Source organism: Hemicordylus capensis, chromosome 6, assembly GCF_027244095.1.
Source record: "Hemicordylus capensis ecotype Gifberg chromosome 6, rHemCap1.1.pri, whole genome shotgun sequence".
In the NCBI taxonomy this organism is placed as follows: domain Eukaryota; kingdom Metazoa; phylum Chordata; class Lepidosauria; order Squamata; family Cordylidae; genus Hemicordylus; species Hemicordylus capensis.
Genome location: NC_069662.1, coordinates 59,804,063 through 59,821,838, shown reverse-complemented (window position 1 = coordinate 59,821,838; position 17,776 = coordinate 59,804,063). Strand labels below are relative to the sequence as shown.

General features: G+C 43.1%; 1 protein-coding gene across 9 annotated transcripts in view; it reads right to left on the bottom strand.

The window, feature by feature from the left end:
• CD8A (CD8 subunit alpha) overlaps nt 1-17,776 on the bottom strand; it is a 41,475-nt gene that overhangs the window by 6,050 nt on the left and 17,649 nt on the right. For 2 of the 9 annotated variants that reach the window (XM_053259427.1, XM_053259426.1), the window contains 4 exons: nt 10,633-10,801; nt 8,384-8,728; nt 7,226-7,315; nt 3,826-3,945 (listed from right to left, as the gene is read on the bottom strand). In XM_053259427.1, coding sequence (XP_053115402.1) covers nt 3,826-3,945; nt 7,226-7,315; nt 8,384-8,728; nt 10,633-10,675 — 598 coding nt within the window. In that variant the 5' untranslated portion in view covers nt 10,676-10,801. Of the gene's footprint in view, nt 1-3,825; nt 3,946-7,225; nt 7,316-8,383; nt 8,729-10,632; nt 10,802-10,951; nt 11,087-13,233; nt 13,475-13,569; nt 14,182-14,477; nt 16,837-17,776 lie in introns of those variants that run through there. The other 7 variants (XM_053259421.1, XM_053259419.1, XM_053259420.1 and 4 more) reach the window with 7 other exon arrangements.

Sequence of the window (17,776 nt, the reverse complement as noted above, 5' to 3'; positions counted from 1 at the left end):
GCGATTAAAACATTATTATTCTTTCTCTTCCCAAATGAGGAATAACTTCTATCAGATGTGACATTCAGTATAACTTTCTGCCCTCCAATCCCAGCACCTATCCTGTATTTCCCTCACTTTCAGGCACAGGGCAATTTTTTGCCCAGGGTGTGATGGGAAAAATAGTTGTGAAACAAATATAATAAATAAATAGGCAGAAGCATGTGATACAGTCCTGTGGACCATATTTTTGGGTGGTGTGGGGGATCAGAGGTGGGGGGAGGGGAAAAAACCCACCCTCAAATAGGGCCTCAAACTGAACTCTCAAAATGGCTGCAGTTAAGTGTGTGTCACATTTTCCAAGCAACTCCTCAAAATAACTGTGGGCAGAACCAAGTCATATTTTCCAAACAACTCAAGGTTATGGTTGCAGTGCAAGGAAAATGTGATTTCCCAGAGAAATTGTCTGTATCTGCTCAACAAGCTGGTAACAACTGCATGTCCTCCATGCAGGGGCATAGCAAGGTCAGTGGGGGCCTGGGTTCAATAAATGAACATCGCCCCCGCTTTAATTTTTTGTGTGATGCCAATATTTTACTTTGTTTTTTACTTTTTACTTACTGCCACTGCTGCTGCCAGCACCCCCTCCTCTTCCTTCTGCTGCTGCCCCTGCTGCTCTTTGCCCCCCTGCTCCTTGCTCCACTGCTCCTCACCTGGACTGCTTGGTAGCCAGTTTGCACAGTTGTGGAGAGGCACGGCTTCTCTTGCTTAAATGAGAATGAGCCTTACTGCTGCACAACCAGGTAAAAAATGGAGGGTGTGCATGCGCCCGAATTAGGCATTAGGGTGCATGTGCGTCTTCCATTTTTTATGTGGCTCATGCAATGTGGATGGATTCTATGGCTTCTCTCCTTATCTGAGAGAAGCCATGAACACACTCCACCACCGCGTGAACTGACTACTGAGTGGCAGGGGTGAGGAGAAGCGGCAGTGAGGAGCAGCAGGAAGCAAATGAGGGGTGGGGCAGCAGGGAGGAGGCAAGCCATGGTGGCAAATGGGGGAGGGGGCAGTGAGGAGGGGGCAGACAGCATGGCACTGGTAGCCCCTGGGTAGGCTAGGGGGGCTTGTGTTCACTGGACACTTGCTACCAGTATTCAGCTGGTAGCTATACCCTGCCTTCATGTGAAAACAGCACTATCTGAAGAGGCTGTAAATCCTACAAATTAAAACTGAATGAAATTTCTGCAGGATGTTGTATGACTTCAGATGTTATGTATGTATGTATGTATGTATGTATGTATGTATTTATACATTTTATATCCCACTCTTCCTCCAAGGAGGCCAGAGAGGTGTATTACATACTTAAGCTTCTCCTCACAACAACCCTGTGAAGTAGGTTAGGCTGAGAGAGAAGTGACTGGCCCAGAGTCACCCAGCTAGTATCATGGCTGAATGCGGATTTGAACTCGGGTCTCTCCGGTCCTAGTCCAGCACTCTAACTACTACACTCTGCTCTCTGTCTATTCATAGACAGTTTCTATGAATAACTTTAAGGACCAATGAAATTTATCGTTTGCTGCGTAAACTGCTTTGAGAAGTTTTTGTTGTTGGAAGTGATATATAAATATTGTTAATAATAATTTAATTAAATAGCACAATTCGGCAACAAGCTTATCTAATTATTTTAAGAAAAACAGTTTAAATCAGAATTTCTAGGAGGGTGCTTAAATTTTTTAAGCAGGCTGGACAATATCAAGTGTTTCTGCTTCAAGAATTTGTTCTAGCTGATACCAGTAGAACAAACTATATTTTATACTGTGTTTTCTAACTAGAAAATACAGGGAGCTATAGGTATGAGGGAAAGGTGAATAAAAATTGTGCTGTGTTCCCCTCAGTCTTCTGAGCTGCTCTAGGGATTGGGTTAGTTTTCAGATTCCCCAACTTAAATCTAATTGCAATTTCATATGAGGTAGGAATTTGGATCAGAGCTGTGACACTGGGGAGAGGGTTAGCTTCCTCTCCCATGACTCAGCCCTGATCCAAATTACCCCCACCTCATGGCTGCTCTTAAAAGATGACAATTATGTTGGGAGGTCTAATCATGGAGTTCTGATGCAACATGTAATTTGACCCTGGGAGCTCAGGCTGTATCTGATCACATTTATAGCATTTCAGTTCCAGCCCCCTTCATCTGATACCATTCTCTAGTGGCTTCTCTCACAGGAATTATATCCTCCCTATTAAATTGGTGGCTAAAGACCAAGGATCCTCAGCCAGTCTACCACTGATACAGAAGAGCCCCCGCTTCAGATCTATCAAGTCCAGATGTATTACCAATGATTCCAATGCATATTGTTGTTGTTATGATATGCCTTTTAACAACAAAAAGCTCATAAAGCGTTTTAAAAGCAAAATAAATAAATTGGTTGAATGTGGCGGGATATAAATCTAAATATATAAAAGAGCCACCAGTTTTGATGCTAAAGCCTTATTCACACTTTATGTTCAGTGCACACACAATCTGTGTCCAGTGTGCACATGTACAGATCTGTATGCATGCACATTTATTCACACATTATGTTCAGCACAAATACAGCAGTATACTTCAGGAGTCTGCACCCAGCTTTACTTTTAAAATGAAGGTATGTAGTCATTCCCACAAACATATACTATATGCAGACATCTGAACACATTTACAACATAATGTCTGAATAAGGCTTATGTTGTGTCCTTATTTGTATTCTACTCCCAACCTTTTAAAACACAAACACTGATGCTTTGCAAAAGGAGAGTCGGTCTTGTGGTAAGCCAGCATGAATCTAATATCTAATATTTTTATTTTTACAGTCATTCGACAAGCAAAACACAAAGTACAAAAGCTTTACATAAAAGTGAGCTTTACATAAAAGCGAACTTGGTCAAATAAGTAATAAACTGTTAAAACATAAAACAGATCCGTAACACCCAAGTTCACCCATTACATAAAACAGAGGGCTCCATGCATTATAATAATCTAAAATTTAATTCAATCCAACCCCATATCTTGCTTCTCAACATTTCTTATCCTAGTCTTGTTAGCCAGAAAACAATACTTCACCACGTTATAAGATACCACATACCAAATGGTCTGTCAAAAGTAATTCCAAACAGAACGCCAGCATGAATCGTTCACTTTGCTAAGAAGAGTCTACCCTGGTTTGCATTTGGATGGGTGAGTACATGTGAGGACAGTCTACTGTAAGATATTCCCTTTAGGGCAGACCTGCTCAACTTCAGCCCTCCTGCAGATGTTGACCTACAACTCCCATAATCCCTGGCTACTGGCCACTGTGGCTGGGGATTATGGGAGTTGTAGTCCAAAACTAGCTGGTGGGGGGCCTAAGTTGAACAGGACTGCTTTAGGAGATGGGGCCATAGCTCCATGGAAGAACATCTGCTTGCATGCATGAAGTCCCAGGTAGATTCACTCTCTGGCATCTCCAGGTAGGGTTGGGAGAGACCTCTGCCTGAAACCTTGCAGAACCACTGCCAGTCATTGTAGACAATATTAAAGTAGGCAGTTTTATGTCCTAAAATGGGTCCCTGACCCAGTATCTGCCTTACTGTGATTGCAGCCTCTCGTTTTATTCTATTGCCCAGATGTTAGCAGGGCTTTAAACGCTTTTTAAAATGATATTCGGATGATGACAGCCCAGCTATCAAGAGAGAAGAAAGTGGGCATGTTCTGTAAATACAAAATCATGAGCGATGCCAGAGTGGGCAGCTTTTTCATTAGTATATATGGCACTAGCATTAAAACTACCCTTCCCAGTGCAGCTGGCCAGAATGGAAGATAAATTCTCTTACCGCAGCACACTGATAAGGTGATCAGAAAGATTATTAGCAGGAAGAGGCAACCCCCAGCTAAGGGAGCCCAGATGTACACAGCACAGAAGAACTTTGGACCTTCATTACCTGGAATTTTCTCTGCAGGAATAGAACAAACCAAAAATTAATCCTGAGGCAATAACCAATAACAAATCTTTTGCATATATAGCCAAGTTTTTAGCACCATTTCCTAATGCCATTATGCTCCATTGTCATGGAGCCTTAACTATGGCTGCATCAGCTTGTGATATCCTTGGGTAGCTGCTGGGGTCCTAGTGCCCCATGGAGGCTCAGCACTGATGATTGCCCTGGCCTCCTAGAGATGAGCAGACACACCCAGCAACTGGCAACTGTTATATGGGCCCCCCTTTTCTTATCTTGGCAGATGTGTGAGAAAAATAGAAACTTGTGTCTACCCGCCCCCCACTCCAAGTTAAAGGAAAGGGGTCCACTGAGATGGGGGGGCGGCACTGGAAGGCACCTTGCTGAGGGCCTCCACAAACCAGGTTCCAGCCCTGATCTTGCACCACATGTAATAAGTATCCCGCTGCCTTGAATGCCACTATTTAATAGAGCTATTAAATAGTACCAATTTACTACTGGCTAAATAGGTATTTAGTAACAGCTAATATGGTACTATCACCTTAAGTGGCGCAGCAGACAAATGCTTGACTAACAAGCAGAGGTTTGCCGGTTCAAATCCCCACTGATACTATATCAGGCAGCAGCAATATAGGAAGATGCTGAAAGGCATCATCTCAAACTGTGCAGGAAGATGCAATGGTAAATGCCTACTGTATTCTACCAAAGAAAACCACAGGGTTCTCTGGGTGCCAGGAGTCGAAATCGACTTGACAGCACACTTTACCTTACTTTTAGTATGGTACTACTTTAATAAATATGACATAATAATTATATTGTAATATAAAATATTAACATTATTTCCTTTTCCTTCCTTCCTTGGGATAATACCAATCTGTTTTACTGATACCTAGTAAAATATAAAAATATGCATTTCTCACATACAATATGGCTGTGTACAGATAATGTACACACACACAGTTGTGCACAGTCTTTTACTTACAATGAAATAATAGCTGTAAGAAAATTGTACTGAGAACAGAAGCCTTGCTTATTGAATGACAGCCCCTCTCTGCTACTCAGGGGCGTAACTATCATAGGGCAAGGGGAGACAGTTGTCTGGGGGCCCATTGCCTTGGGGCCCCCCCAGAGGCAAGTCACATGACTGACTCCCCCAGCCATGCACCCACCCGGGCTTCCTTCAGTTGTATTCATCTTCCAAAATTGATGTGGCTGTTAAGACCTGGAGCTACCAAAACAGCCTGTATTTCTCTGGTACCATTCAATGACTTGCATTGTCTGCAATTTACAAAACGTTTCAAAAAATAATTTAGGATGATGTTCTATTGTCGCACATAGGATAGATAGATATTTAATTTTACTATGTTTTTTGTTACCACTATTCAGCCTCATTTAAGATTTCTTTACTTCATGAGCTGAGCTTCAGTGTGTGTGTGGGGGGACATTTTAAAATCTTATCTCTGGGCCCACTCCAACCTTGCTACACCCCTGCTGCTACTGTTTCCTGTTGTGCTGATCAGATGCCTCCAAGATGAGATATCTACAAGCAGGGCATAGAGCAACAACCTTTCCCTTTGATCAGTATTGGGTATTTGTGAAAGGCCCTTCCCACCAAGAAAACTGTGCTTTCTTTAAATATACGGCATCACTGGAACCCAGTTAGAGTTTAATCTCTTCTCCTTTGGTGGAACAGCTTTAACTCTCCTGTACTTGGAAAAGCACTTTACTAAACTGGGTCTAGGCTGAAAGAGACTCCAGTTAAGTCACAATGACAGCCCCCCGCCCCCGCATAAGCTGTATTTGATTGCAGTTTAATGTTACAATATGACATTGTACTACAGTTTATATTAAAGGACTAAAACTGTACAACCATGTTATCTGGGGTCTGAAATGTCCCACAATGTTAATTCTTAGTAGGTCTCACAGATGAATTTTTGTTTTAACTTTAAACCTTTTGGAGATATGAATTAAAAAATGGCCGACATGACCATTGCTGTAACGCTCAGTGCTGGGGCTGTGGCAGACATTAAGAATGAGGCTTGCTCATGCAGCACTACCACAGATATTTCCATTGTGGTGAAGAGGAAAAAGCATAGTAGTGCTGCTTGTGGAACTGCTCCTTCTTAACCGTGTCAGGGCTGTTCATCAGCATTCTAGTGATGGAACACTATGCATCATGTCAGCCACTGAATGACTAAAACCTCTTCATTTTAAATGCATCAATAGCTCTGGCTTTAAATTAGAGAGTTCTTCAAGTTGGGAGTCATTTAAACCTAGGTATTCTGGACATACAGTATTTCATGTACTTCTCCATTTGCTTTAATTACTGTTCTAACCTATCCCAATAATCTTTTTTTTTTTATTCCTCAACAAGAACAAAAACAACAAGAACAAGAACAACAACAACAACGCTCATCCACTCACACAATGGGAGGGGGAAATTGAAGCATCACAGAACAATTGGCTCCATTGCTGTAGAAGCATAAATGGAATATGAAGTCGCTCTGATTATGAAAACGGTTTCAGATTATGACCTCAAATTTGTAGGAGGGTTTTAAAAAAGAAAGAAAAGAAAAGCCAAAGCTGGGTACTCTATTTAGGAGCAATTTAGAAACATAAAGAAGTGAGCAAGTTTTGAGTTCCCCAGAACTCTTCTTTGGGCTGGATGTTAAGCAAAATGAGATGACGGGATAGAAAGACAAAGTTGAGCATGGTAGATATGTCCCATATTATGCAGATTATAATAGTTTTGAGAATGGAATGCAAAAATATTTTTTAGATTAGATTAGATTAGATTAGATTAACCTCTAAATGCAAGACGGATTTCAGTTTGCACTGAGGACTATTGGGATAAAACGGGGTGGGGGAAAACTATTCATTTGCTATTTGGGAGATATAAAAGCTAGCAGTTACTTGGATCGGGTTCAAGCAAAATGAAACATGTAGGTACCTTGCAAAGCAGAAAGCAGAAATATGATATCTGTCTCACGCTTAGCAGAAGTGCAATCTAAAACTGCCCAATACCTCCTGCACTTCTCCCAGAACTATTCCAAACTGTAAACTGCCCCCCTTCATGCCTAGCTTTGTCTCCTATTCCTTCTGTTTAACATCCAGACTGAAGAAGAGTTTTAGAGAACTTGAAAGCTTTCTTACAGCTATGTGATATTTTAGTTGCTCCTAACAAAGACATTGTTTTACTTTGCCTGTTGGCTTTTTATTTCTGATGAGCAAAAATGTGGCTACCTGTGATTTTAGAAGGACAGTTAAAGAAACATACCTGACGGATATGAGTATTCCACCGGGTTTTTTGTGGTGTTTGGAGCCTGAGTTGCAGCCTTACGGGTGGTGGGAGATTGGGTGGTACTCACTGTAAACAAAATAAAGCAGCATTATCTACCTGTTTACCATGGCTCAGAGATGGACTCTGCTACCATCCTCTTTCTGTTGGACTACACGGACATGGCCAGGATGAAGAAAGAACATGAAAGCAACTCATCAAAGCACTGGTTCCCACTTTTTAAAGCCTGAACCAAGAAAGGTTGTTAGACCAGGCTGGGAGTCTTCAAATTGCTTGCACGGAGCACCAAATCTTGATCCAGATACAAAAGAGAGGGAGTCCAGCCTTTGCAGCTCCCTTATCAAGACTGTCTCTTCTGGGTGAGACAGGAAGGATTTTGATTCAGTGGCGTAGTCACGACTGAACAGGGGGAGATGGAAAAGCCTGGGGTCGCAGGTCTCTAGGGGCTACCAGTGGTCCCCTCCTGTTCCCCGCTACGTTTGATTTTTGGACCAAGCACTGGCTGTTGTGCCAGCCCCTCTCTGTGTCACCGAGCCACTGTGGAGCTGCACTGATCCCATGGAGAACAGGCAGTCAGTCCCCTTAAGGCAAGCCTGTTCTCACTGGCATGAAGCAGTGTGGCTGTGCCAGCTCACTGATGTCATCAGGCTGCATTGGCATGGCTGGCATGGAGTTGGGGCCAAGTGCCAACAGGTAGGCACTGCCCAGTGGAGGTAGGCTAGTGGCAGAACACAGGTGGGAGAGTGGGTGGGCAGAAAGGCAGGCAGGTGGTTGGGTTGGGTGGGAGTGGGCCAGGCAGGTAATGGGGGCAGACAGGGGACCCATCCTCAAATCTTTCCCAGGGCTGCCTCCAATCTTGCCACACCTCTGTTTAGGTCAGTAGTGTTTGGTGCAAAGGCAAAATGATCTGACAGTGGTTGAGAGAGGGCTATGGTGTGGGAAAGGAATGGGACACTCCACAGGATTACCTGGGTCAAGGGCCTTGAGTAACTAAGGGCAGGCAAATAAGAGAAGAGAGGATTTGTAGCTCACTTTCCAGAGGGGACACCAAGGAAGTGGGCAAAAGATGCCACTGGTCTGGCAGGAGGGGTATGTGGAGGCTTACTGTGGGGATTAGATGCTGGTGACAAAGCTCACCTGGCAGGTAGACATTCTGGCCTTGACTGAAATACAAGGCCTGGTTGCGATTAACAATGCAATAATACGTGCCCTCATTCTGCTTCTTGAAGTGATTCACTTTCAGCATGTAAGTGTTGCCACTTTTTCTTACACCAAAATCGTTTGTTGGTGTTGCTGTTGATGTTATCGTGCCCCGTGAAGAAATATATAAGAGGAAGTGGGGATTGTTCTCCTTGTCGTGTAACATCCAGAACACACCAGTCTCTGAGAAGCTCGACTCACAGTACAGTTCTACTTCTCTCCCGAGTTGGGGAGAGTCTTTACCCAACTTGATTTTTATGTCAGTTTGGGAGCTGCAGCAGCCTGAGGAAGAGGAGAGAAATTAAAACAACTTCTTTTACTGATTAGTTGATTGAAAGCCATTGATTTCAACACACCCAACTCTGCACTGGATAGTAGTTGCAGTTTGAGGATTTTTTTTAAAAAATCCTCACAATAGGGACTAAGCATTATTTCTCAGGGGACAATCCATCCCATTCATGCCATCGTACCTAGGAAACAGAACTTGAGGGCTAAACTACGCATCACACTAAAAACACAATTGGTCCTATGTGTGTGTTTAAAACTTAAATACCAATCTAGGAGTGTGTGGGGGAATCAGGATCAGGACCATGATACATAATGAGGGACCATGATACATAAAGAGTAATTACCTTACTCTTGAGACCACAGCCCTGCAAAACATGGCTTTACTGAAGCCGCCATTTTGCATCTGAAGGAAAGCTCCTATAAGTGCTAGTTGCTGGGACTGCAGTGCAATGAGAAAAGGTTAAATATCTTCTGCCAAATGCTGTGCTCCTTGGCTGCTATTTAATTTTAAGAAGTCAAACATGCAAGGCCAAATTATGCATTTAATGCAAAGTGTAGTCTAGTCCTTCATTTCCCAGATCTTGCAGAATTGGAAACCCTTGTTAGACATTTTTACTATATTCCTCTCTATGATGTTTCATATCAGTGTAACAATATTTTTGAACATTTGTTTCAAGCAATTCATTTGTTTGAACATTTCTTCATCTAAACATTGTGGATGCCTCTCAGAGCATGGTTTGTACCATATATGAGTATTGTTGATTCATTCAACACAAACGTTTTTTTCAAGAGATAAAGTAGAGTCGTTTTTCAAAGATAAAGTACAGTGGCTTTTACTATACTTCATCTTGAACGGGATTGCTGTTCATGGTTTGTGCAGTCATACACTTTCATCTTTGGTTCAAGTTGTGCAGATTTCTGTATTTTTTATTTTAAACAACAACTCTGCATACCTGTGGCTAGAGGCAACAAGAAAAGAGAAACATTGTTGCTAAGTTATAGAAATATTATTTCTATAGGTTATAGAACCTATATGTTCTATAATATATAGAACCTATATTTCTAGGTTATAGAAATAAGAGACATATTGTTACTAGGTTATATAGCACGATAAAGCAGTTTTTAATGTTATAGTGGTATATAACCTAGAAACAAGCAAATACATAACATGTGTACAACAAGGAAAACAATGCCTCTCTCAAAAAAGTTTAAAAAACTCTCTGTGTCCTTTAGATGTGTCCTTATTGTTTTTAAAAAATTAAATTGTTGTAATGTTTTAAACTTTTTGTTTTTGTTTTAACTAATGTTTTACTTTTTCTGTTTTTATTTTGTTGTAAACCACCCAGAGACTTAAGTTTGGGGCGGTATAAAAATATGTTAAATAAATAATAATTTAGATGCTGCTCATATGGCAGAAAGGCAGTCACTAGTCACTAAGTTGGGACATTTGCTCTCTCTTGTTGCTTTTGGAAGTATATTTTAATAGGCTTATTTGATGTTATAGTTTATTCAGTCTATTTATGTTTTTGTGAATTAATCTTTTCCTTTCCCTCCCAGTTGGTTTGTTTGGGCTTCTGTTCAGACGGCTTTGCTGGGGTTATATCAGAAATTTTCACTGCTAATTTCACATTGTTAAAATCCCAAAAACCCTGCAAGTACCTCTGGGGGGCTTAAGACATGTTTGTTAGCAGTGGCAACCCCCCCCCCGCCCACTCCCCCGGCAAACTACTTTTGAAACTTCAAAAGATGCTTGCAATACAGAATGGGAGTCTGGCATTCATAGAGAAGAAAGTCACGCTGGGCACAGAGTAATTCCAAGTCACATCTAAAATATTTCTCAAATTGTGTCCTATGTTAAAAAAGCAAAAGAAAATGGGGAAAAAGTGCATCATACTCACAGAACATCAGGAGGACACACAGGAAAGAATAAACTCTGGCCATTTTCTCCCTTTGCAAGCAGTTTTCAAAGAAGTCACAGGTGAAGGAAGGCTATTTTGTTGGTTGATGAAGTGATGAAGCAGGATTTGCTTGGAGGATAGGATATGATGTCAGCAGGCAGCAGCCCTCCTAACAGAAGAGAAAATTCTTAACTTGCTCTTTCACACAGTCAAGACATGAGCAAGAACTGCAAAGACTTCTTGTGGATTGATTTTATTTGCAGTCATTATTCATTCACTTTTCAAAGAGCAAGCCTTATGTGACAGTAATAATAAAAACCTGATGTTGCTTTGTCTTGCATTGGTCAAAGGAAGATGGGCTGGATGTGGTGGCAGAATCATGCTCATTCTTTGGCAAAGTAAAACCCTTATCTAAGTGAAATCAGGCAGTCAGGGTAGCAGTCAGGGCAGGTATCTTCAGGAAGGAAGGAATTGAGAGACACAAGTACAGAGTTAACCATTTGCTCAGGAAACAGCTGAAAGATTATCTGAGAAGTATTTGTAGATATCCAGGGCCACTAGTCAGTAATGAACAAAGACAGGGTGATGGCTGACCTGAAACAGAAGAAATAGAACTAGGAGAAGAAGGTAGCTAAGAGAAGAGGCATTCAATGGGATAGTTTCCAGTTCCAGATGAGGAGGGAGTACGAAGGTTAAGAGAATGATCACCAGCTCCAGAGGTATTGCTGGATGAAGACTGACAATTCTCTGCTTTCCATTTACCATTCCATATAAAATAACATGTCCTTATCTAACCCTAGCACAGCATCCCACCAGTGCTTATACCTGGTGTCTACCTTAGGTCTTTTTTAGATTTTTGATCGCTTTTGGGACAGGGACTGTTTAATTAATTAAATAAATAATTACATCCGTATTTAGGGAAGAGGTATTCTCCAATTAACCTTCCCACCCTCTCACACTAAATTACAGGCATGGACATTGTCTCAGAGTTGGGGAAGAGGGAAGTATATTCACTCCACTCCTTCGCCTATCAGCAGGAGCAAAAGTCGGTGCTCCTCTCCGGGAGTTCACTGGACCAACAAACTCCATCCCTGCTGATCATCTCATCTTTGGCAGCCCCTGCCTTAAATAAAGCCCAACATTTAGGACACTCCTTCCCTGCTTCCAGCTTGCTCCTTCACCCCCAGCCAGGCAAGTGGATGGGCCACCCAATCCCTGGCTTCCCAAGGGGCCTTTTCCTCAAACTCTGCCCCCTCCACTAGCATTTCTACACAGGGCTGCAGCTGTGGGGCCGATGTCATCATTATTGCCCATGCCTTAGTCACGTCATGGCTGGATTACTGTAACGTGCTCTACGCGGGGCTGCCCTTGAAGAATATCCGGAAACTTCTGCTAGTGCAAAATACGGCAGCTAGGGTTTTATCTGGAGCTGCCCAGTGGGATCATATCACACCCATTTTGAAAGAGCTGCACTGGCTACCAGTTTGTTTCTGGGTCCAATTCAAGGTGCTGGTTTTGACCTTTAAAGCTCTTAACGGTTTGGGCTCGGGATACCTAAGGGACTGCCTGCTCCCAAGGGTTGCTGCCCGCTTGATGAGGTCAACTGAGGGGGCTCTGCTCCGAGTGCCAACAAGGAGGGAGGCTCTCCCGGTGGCTCTTCGCTTCTCGGTCTCCATCACAGTTTTTAGAAAGTGTGTTAAATCTTGGCTTTTTACCCAGACTTTTATATGATTGTCTCTACTGCTGCTTCTTTGTATTTTGTACAGTTCTTATGCTTGTCTTTTAAATCTTTTCAGTCAGATTTTGTTTTATATTTTAGCTTAATATTTTAATTGTGTCATTTTTATAGTCCTGTTTTTAATCTTTGTGTGAACTGCCTTGGGATTGTTTTAATGAAAGGCAGTATACAAATTTAACAATAAATAAATAAATAAATAAATATTCCATCTCCACCACTCTGCTGCCTCTCAGGCTGTACCCGCCCACCCCCCAGCAGCTGTTGTCCGCCTCTCCGAGCCCTTCCTGGTTTCTGCAAGGGAATTGCTGGGGTTGTCTTGGCAACTGGAGCCCTCTGTCTCTCTTGGCACACCACCGTTTGACTGGATAAACAACCCTGTCTCATGGAGGAGGGTAGGGAAGCCCGACAAATTATTCTATGTAAACCACTTTGAGAATATTTGTTGAAAAGCACGATATAAACATAATAATAATAATAATAATAATAATTATTATTATTATTATTATCATCATCATCATTATTTATACCCCGCCCCTCTAATACACTACTGTTAGGGGCAGTAGACAACAATAAAATAGATACAATGTAAAATAAAAGTAACAGAATTAACCAAATTAATTACATAAGTTAAAAGTCAGGCTGAAACCACAACCAGAATTAAGTTTCAAATTGAAGTTATTTTAAAAGCCAAACATTGAGAATTATAAAAAACTAAAAACTATATATAGCAGTATGTGTTCCATTTATCATTCTGAATAAAACAACTTAGAACTACACATTTTAAATAGTAAAAAGAGAGTTCTTAACTTCTCTCCTAGCATTTTATCACAAATTCTGGCACCACTTCATAACCTATTTGTTACCTTTGTATTCCAAACTGTAATTACATTTGAATTCCGAAGCAGAATTCTAAGCTGAAACAGCACTATGAGCTTCCCAAATGATCTCCTATCCAGCCACTGGCCTTGGTTTTAGAAGTGGAATGTCAGAAACTTCCACACTCTTCAGATTTCCATTTGATCCTGTTCAAGCATTATGTTGTACATGAAGTGGCAGCCCCAGAAAACAACAAAAACAGAGGTGTTAACTAGGGAAAACGGCGCCCGGGGCAAGCACTGAAATTGCGGCCCCCCCCCCGTTTTTTAAAAAAGGAAACTTGCTGTTAGATTGTCAATGCATTAAAATGGAAGATTCTTTACCTACATTATTGATTCTTCTCTTATTTAGGATCTGTGTAAAATGTTCAAAGACCACGCCTTCTGCTAGAGCAAGAAAATCGTGTTACACCTAGCATATGCAGATATAGAATAGATCAAATCTTTTCTGGACCTGCAATCTTGAAAATTCTTTTCTGTAGTGTGATAGCTCAGATTGAACCTTGGTATATAACCAGTGCATGTTGCTGTAAACTTTGCCTGTTTTCCTGTTTTCCAATGAGTACATCCCTTGTCACTGGGTGGCAAGATTCCTTTCTTAGTGATCTGATTGAAATCTTTTTCACACTGCAGATACGAGTGGCTTGAAGGAACTCTACCTTTAATGTTTACATTCCAAATTCCTAAAGCCAGTTCTTAAGCTGAAGGTGGTTAGGCATCTCTAAGGTACTATCAGCCAGTCTGCTAAGTGGAAGTGCCCTTTCCTGGAGCGCGCCCCGCTCGCGCTATCTGCGACTCTTCCGTCCTCAACATCTCGTGACTGACTCGTTCCCCTCCTGGACTCTCCGAGCAGCTGAGCTGCCGCTGCTAGGAAGTGGGAGCCCCCCGCCGCCCCCGAGCAACCCGGGGCTTCTGTAACTTCCAGGATCTCTGTCCTGCTTCTACCCTCCCCCCCAGCCACAATCCCCTCACCCTCGGCCCTCGCCTTGCTTTCTCAGTCCCCTCACCTTGCTTTCAATCTCAGTCCCTCCCGGACTCCTGCCACCGCGAAAACAAAGTTGCGGTCAGGTGGGGTCCACTTTGAAGGACGTGACACACAGCACAAGGAAGCCACTGAGGAAGGCACGCTGCGCTGGGGGACCTTCGACGCCAGCACCCACTCTCTGCTTTGAGAGAGCTCATTGTTGAGCAAAATTTGCAAAATAATAAAGATCATCATCACACACACACACCTTGTCTAACGACGCTGGCTTGATTGCGTTGCTTGTTGTGGCACTGGTGTGAGGTGATGATTGAAGGCAAGGCAGGCAGGCCGTCGAATCCTCTTCCACCTCCACTCCTGTGCTGGCTGCTGCTGCACAAAGCGCTGCAGTCTCCTGCCTCGTGGTCGCTGTGTGAGGCCAGACACGCATGCGCGACTGGTGGAGGGGGGGGCACCAAAGGGCGGGGATGCCACGTCAGCGGAGAGAGGACTGAGGATGATTAATGGCGGGACGCCGATTCGCTGAAGTGGCAGCAAGCAGGCAGGCACTGACTCAAGTCACTGCACTTTAGGCGCCCGCGCTGCGGTGGCACCAAGACTGAGCAATGGGGGGCGCCGGACCCGGGGAGGGGGACTGCCCAATGCGTCCCACTGCCTGCTGCGCAAAAAAAAAAAAAAAAATTGAACAAAAATAATTTTTTTAAGGAAAGGCAGGGGCTCTTTTTGGCACCCCCACGTGATCAAGCAGAGTGGCGCCGGGGGCACGTGCCCCCCCTGCCCCCCTATAGATACGCCCATGAACAAAAATGAGAGGGGCACAGAAGGGGCAAAGTGCATTTTTGGGTGGGTGAGCTGTATCCCATATGTTTGATTTCTGAAACAGAAATAGGACAGGAGGCAGCTGGGAGCCAACTAATTTTCTGAGGGCGCTTGTCCCCCTCTGGAGCCACCCTTGTGTACATGCATTTGCGTGTCTGTACACATGCGCATGTTTTTGTGTGTGAATGACTGTACATGCATTAATTTTAAAAGTGAACCTGGATACAGACCCTCTCAAATGCAGGATACAGAGAAGCAGTGTACTTCTGTTTGTGTGTTGCCCACCTGTGAATAACTGTACTTGTTGTGTACGGATCTGTGCATCCAGAGACTGTACACAGATCGTATCTATTATATGTGTTAACTGAGCAAAGAGGCACTTTTTAAAGTGGTGACTCTTCTTTTAAATAGTGGGAGAGCAAATGGTCCTATCTATCCCCAGCACAGCATCCTGCCAGTGGTTGTAGCTGTGTCTACCTTAGGTTTCTTTTTAGATTTGTGATTCCTTTTGGGACAGGGAGCCATCTTTAATTGATTAGTTAATTAATTAATTATTCTATGTAAACTACTTTGAGAACATTTGTTGAAAAGTGGTATACAACTATTAATGGCAGTAGTAGCAGTATATGTGTTGATTGCATGTATGTATACATGTACAATATAAAGCTATATGGAACTACAGTATAATAGTTCCAGTATAGAGTAGCTAAGCTGAACAGAAAGCCAATTGCTGCTTTTTAATTTCCAGAGTATCAATGCCCCCCCTACTTGGGAGGGAAGCCTTTATGCAACAAGGGCAGCTAGCCAGTAAGGGCAGTGGGGAGCTATGCCCCCTCCCCCCCCCACAAACAAAAACAAACATGAATCCAGCAGAATACCGGACTTACCAGCAGCCAGAGAACTCTCTCACGTGGGGAGCATTCTCTAGCCCCTCCTCCCCATCCCTATAACTTCCTGGCTGGAACAGCTGCTAATCAAGCTGCTCCAGCTTCTGAACCCTAGTGGGTGGCTTGTGGCATCACCCACTCAAGGAAATAAAAAATGGGTTGAAAATACTGCCCCTGAAGCCAAAAGGAATTGTATTTTTTTGCCCATTTTTACTGCAATTTGGGGGAGGGAACAGGCCAGCGCCTCCTAGCAATCAGACTGGCCGGAGCAGCTTAATGAGCAGGCTACTCCATCCAGTAAGTGCAAAACAGGAAGTTAGGGGGAGGAGGAGTTGGAAGAAGTTATCTGCTTGGGAGAGTTTACTGGCTGTTGTAAATCTGATCTTCCTGTGTTTGGGGCCAAGAGAGAAAAAGAGAGTGAAAAGGGGTTGAATGGCAAGGCTTGTTGAGCGAGCGCGTGAGAGAAGAGTCTTAGGGGGGCTTGGAGGGAGGGAGAGAGGTTTGGTGAGGGGGGGGCTTGGAGAGAGAGAGAGAAAGCAGCTTGGTGATAAAGAGAAAAAGAGGCTTGGTGAGAGACAGAAAGGGCTTCGTGAGAGGTGGGCTTGATGAGAGAGGGGACTTGGTGAGAAAGAGGGGGGAAACAGACTTGTTGAGAGAGGGATAGACTTACATTTGGACTTCTGTTGATGACTTGATTATTTGCTATGAAAAGAAACAAGACAGTCAAGAGACTGTGGAGTACCTGAACAAAGAAGTGGATGTGGAGTACCTGAATGTGGAGTACCTGAACAAAGAAGTGGAAGCATCTCCTGTTATCTTGGCATTCAAATAGAAAGAGAAGAGGATGGAAATTACCTTCTCAACCAGAAGCAGAAGATAAAGGACCTCCTAGAATGCCTGAAACTGACAGAAACCAATGTGCTCAGTAGTACATCAATGGAGACAAACTTCCTGAAGCAAGAGCAGGACAGTGAGCCACTGCCAGACAACAATCTATACAGAAGAGCGATTAGGAAACTTCTGTACAAAGCAATAGTCACAAGGCCAGACATGACTGCAGCAGTGGGAATTCTAAGCAGAAGAGTAAGTGTACCAACCAAGAATGACTGGACTGCAGTCAAAAGGCTGGGAAGATACCTGAAGGGTACAGAACACTTCAAACTCTTGATACCAGCAAGCCTAGTGGGATATATGGATGCAGACTGGGCCGAGGATAGAACTGATCTCAAGTCCACAAGTGGACACCTGTTTTTCTATGGAGGCGGAGCCATCAGTTGGACTAGCTGGAGCAGTCAATTGTGGTGCTTTCCAGAAGTCACATGGCTGCACAAGCTACTGGTAGACTTTGGAATTGATGAACCAAAGCCAAATAAGATGTTTGAAGACAAACTTGAAGACAAACTTGACCCCTGCTAACTTGGCAAAGAGGCACCTTTTAATGTGGTGATTCTTTTTATTTAGCAGGGGGAGAGTAACTGGCCCTATTCACCCCCAGCACAGTACCTCCAGTGACTGTTGCTGGTGTCTGTCTTATGTTTCTTTTTAGATTGTGAGCCCTTTGGGGACAGGGATCCATCTTATTTATCTTATTTATTTATTATTTCTCTGTGTAAACCGCCCTGAGCCATTTGTTGGAAGTGCGGTATAGAAATCGAATAAATGAATGAATGATAACTAAGTCTCCCTGTATCCAACTCTCTCTGACGGAAAAGCACATAGACTCAAAGTACCGCTGTATTCGAGAGGCACAAGAAAGTGGGCTAGTTATGCTGAAATACTGCCCAACTCAAGACCTGATAGCAGATGACCAAGCTGCTACTAAGAAACCAGTTCCAGATACATC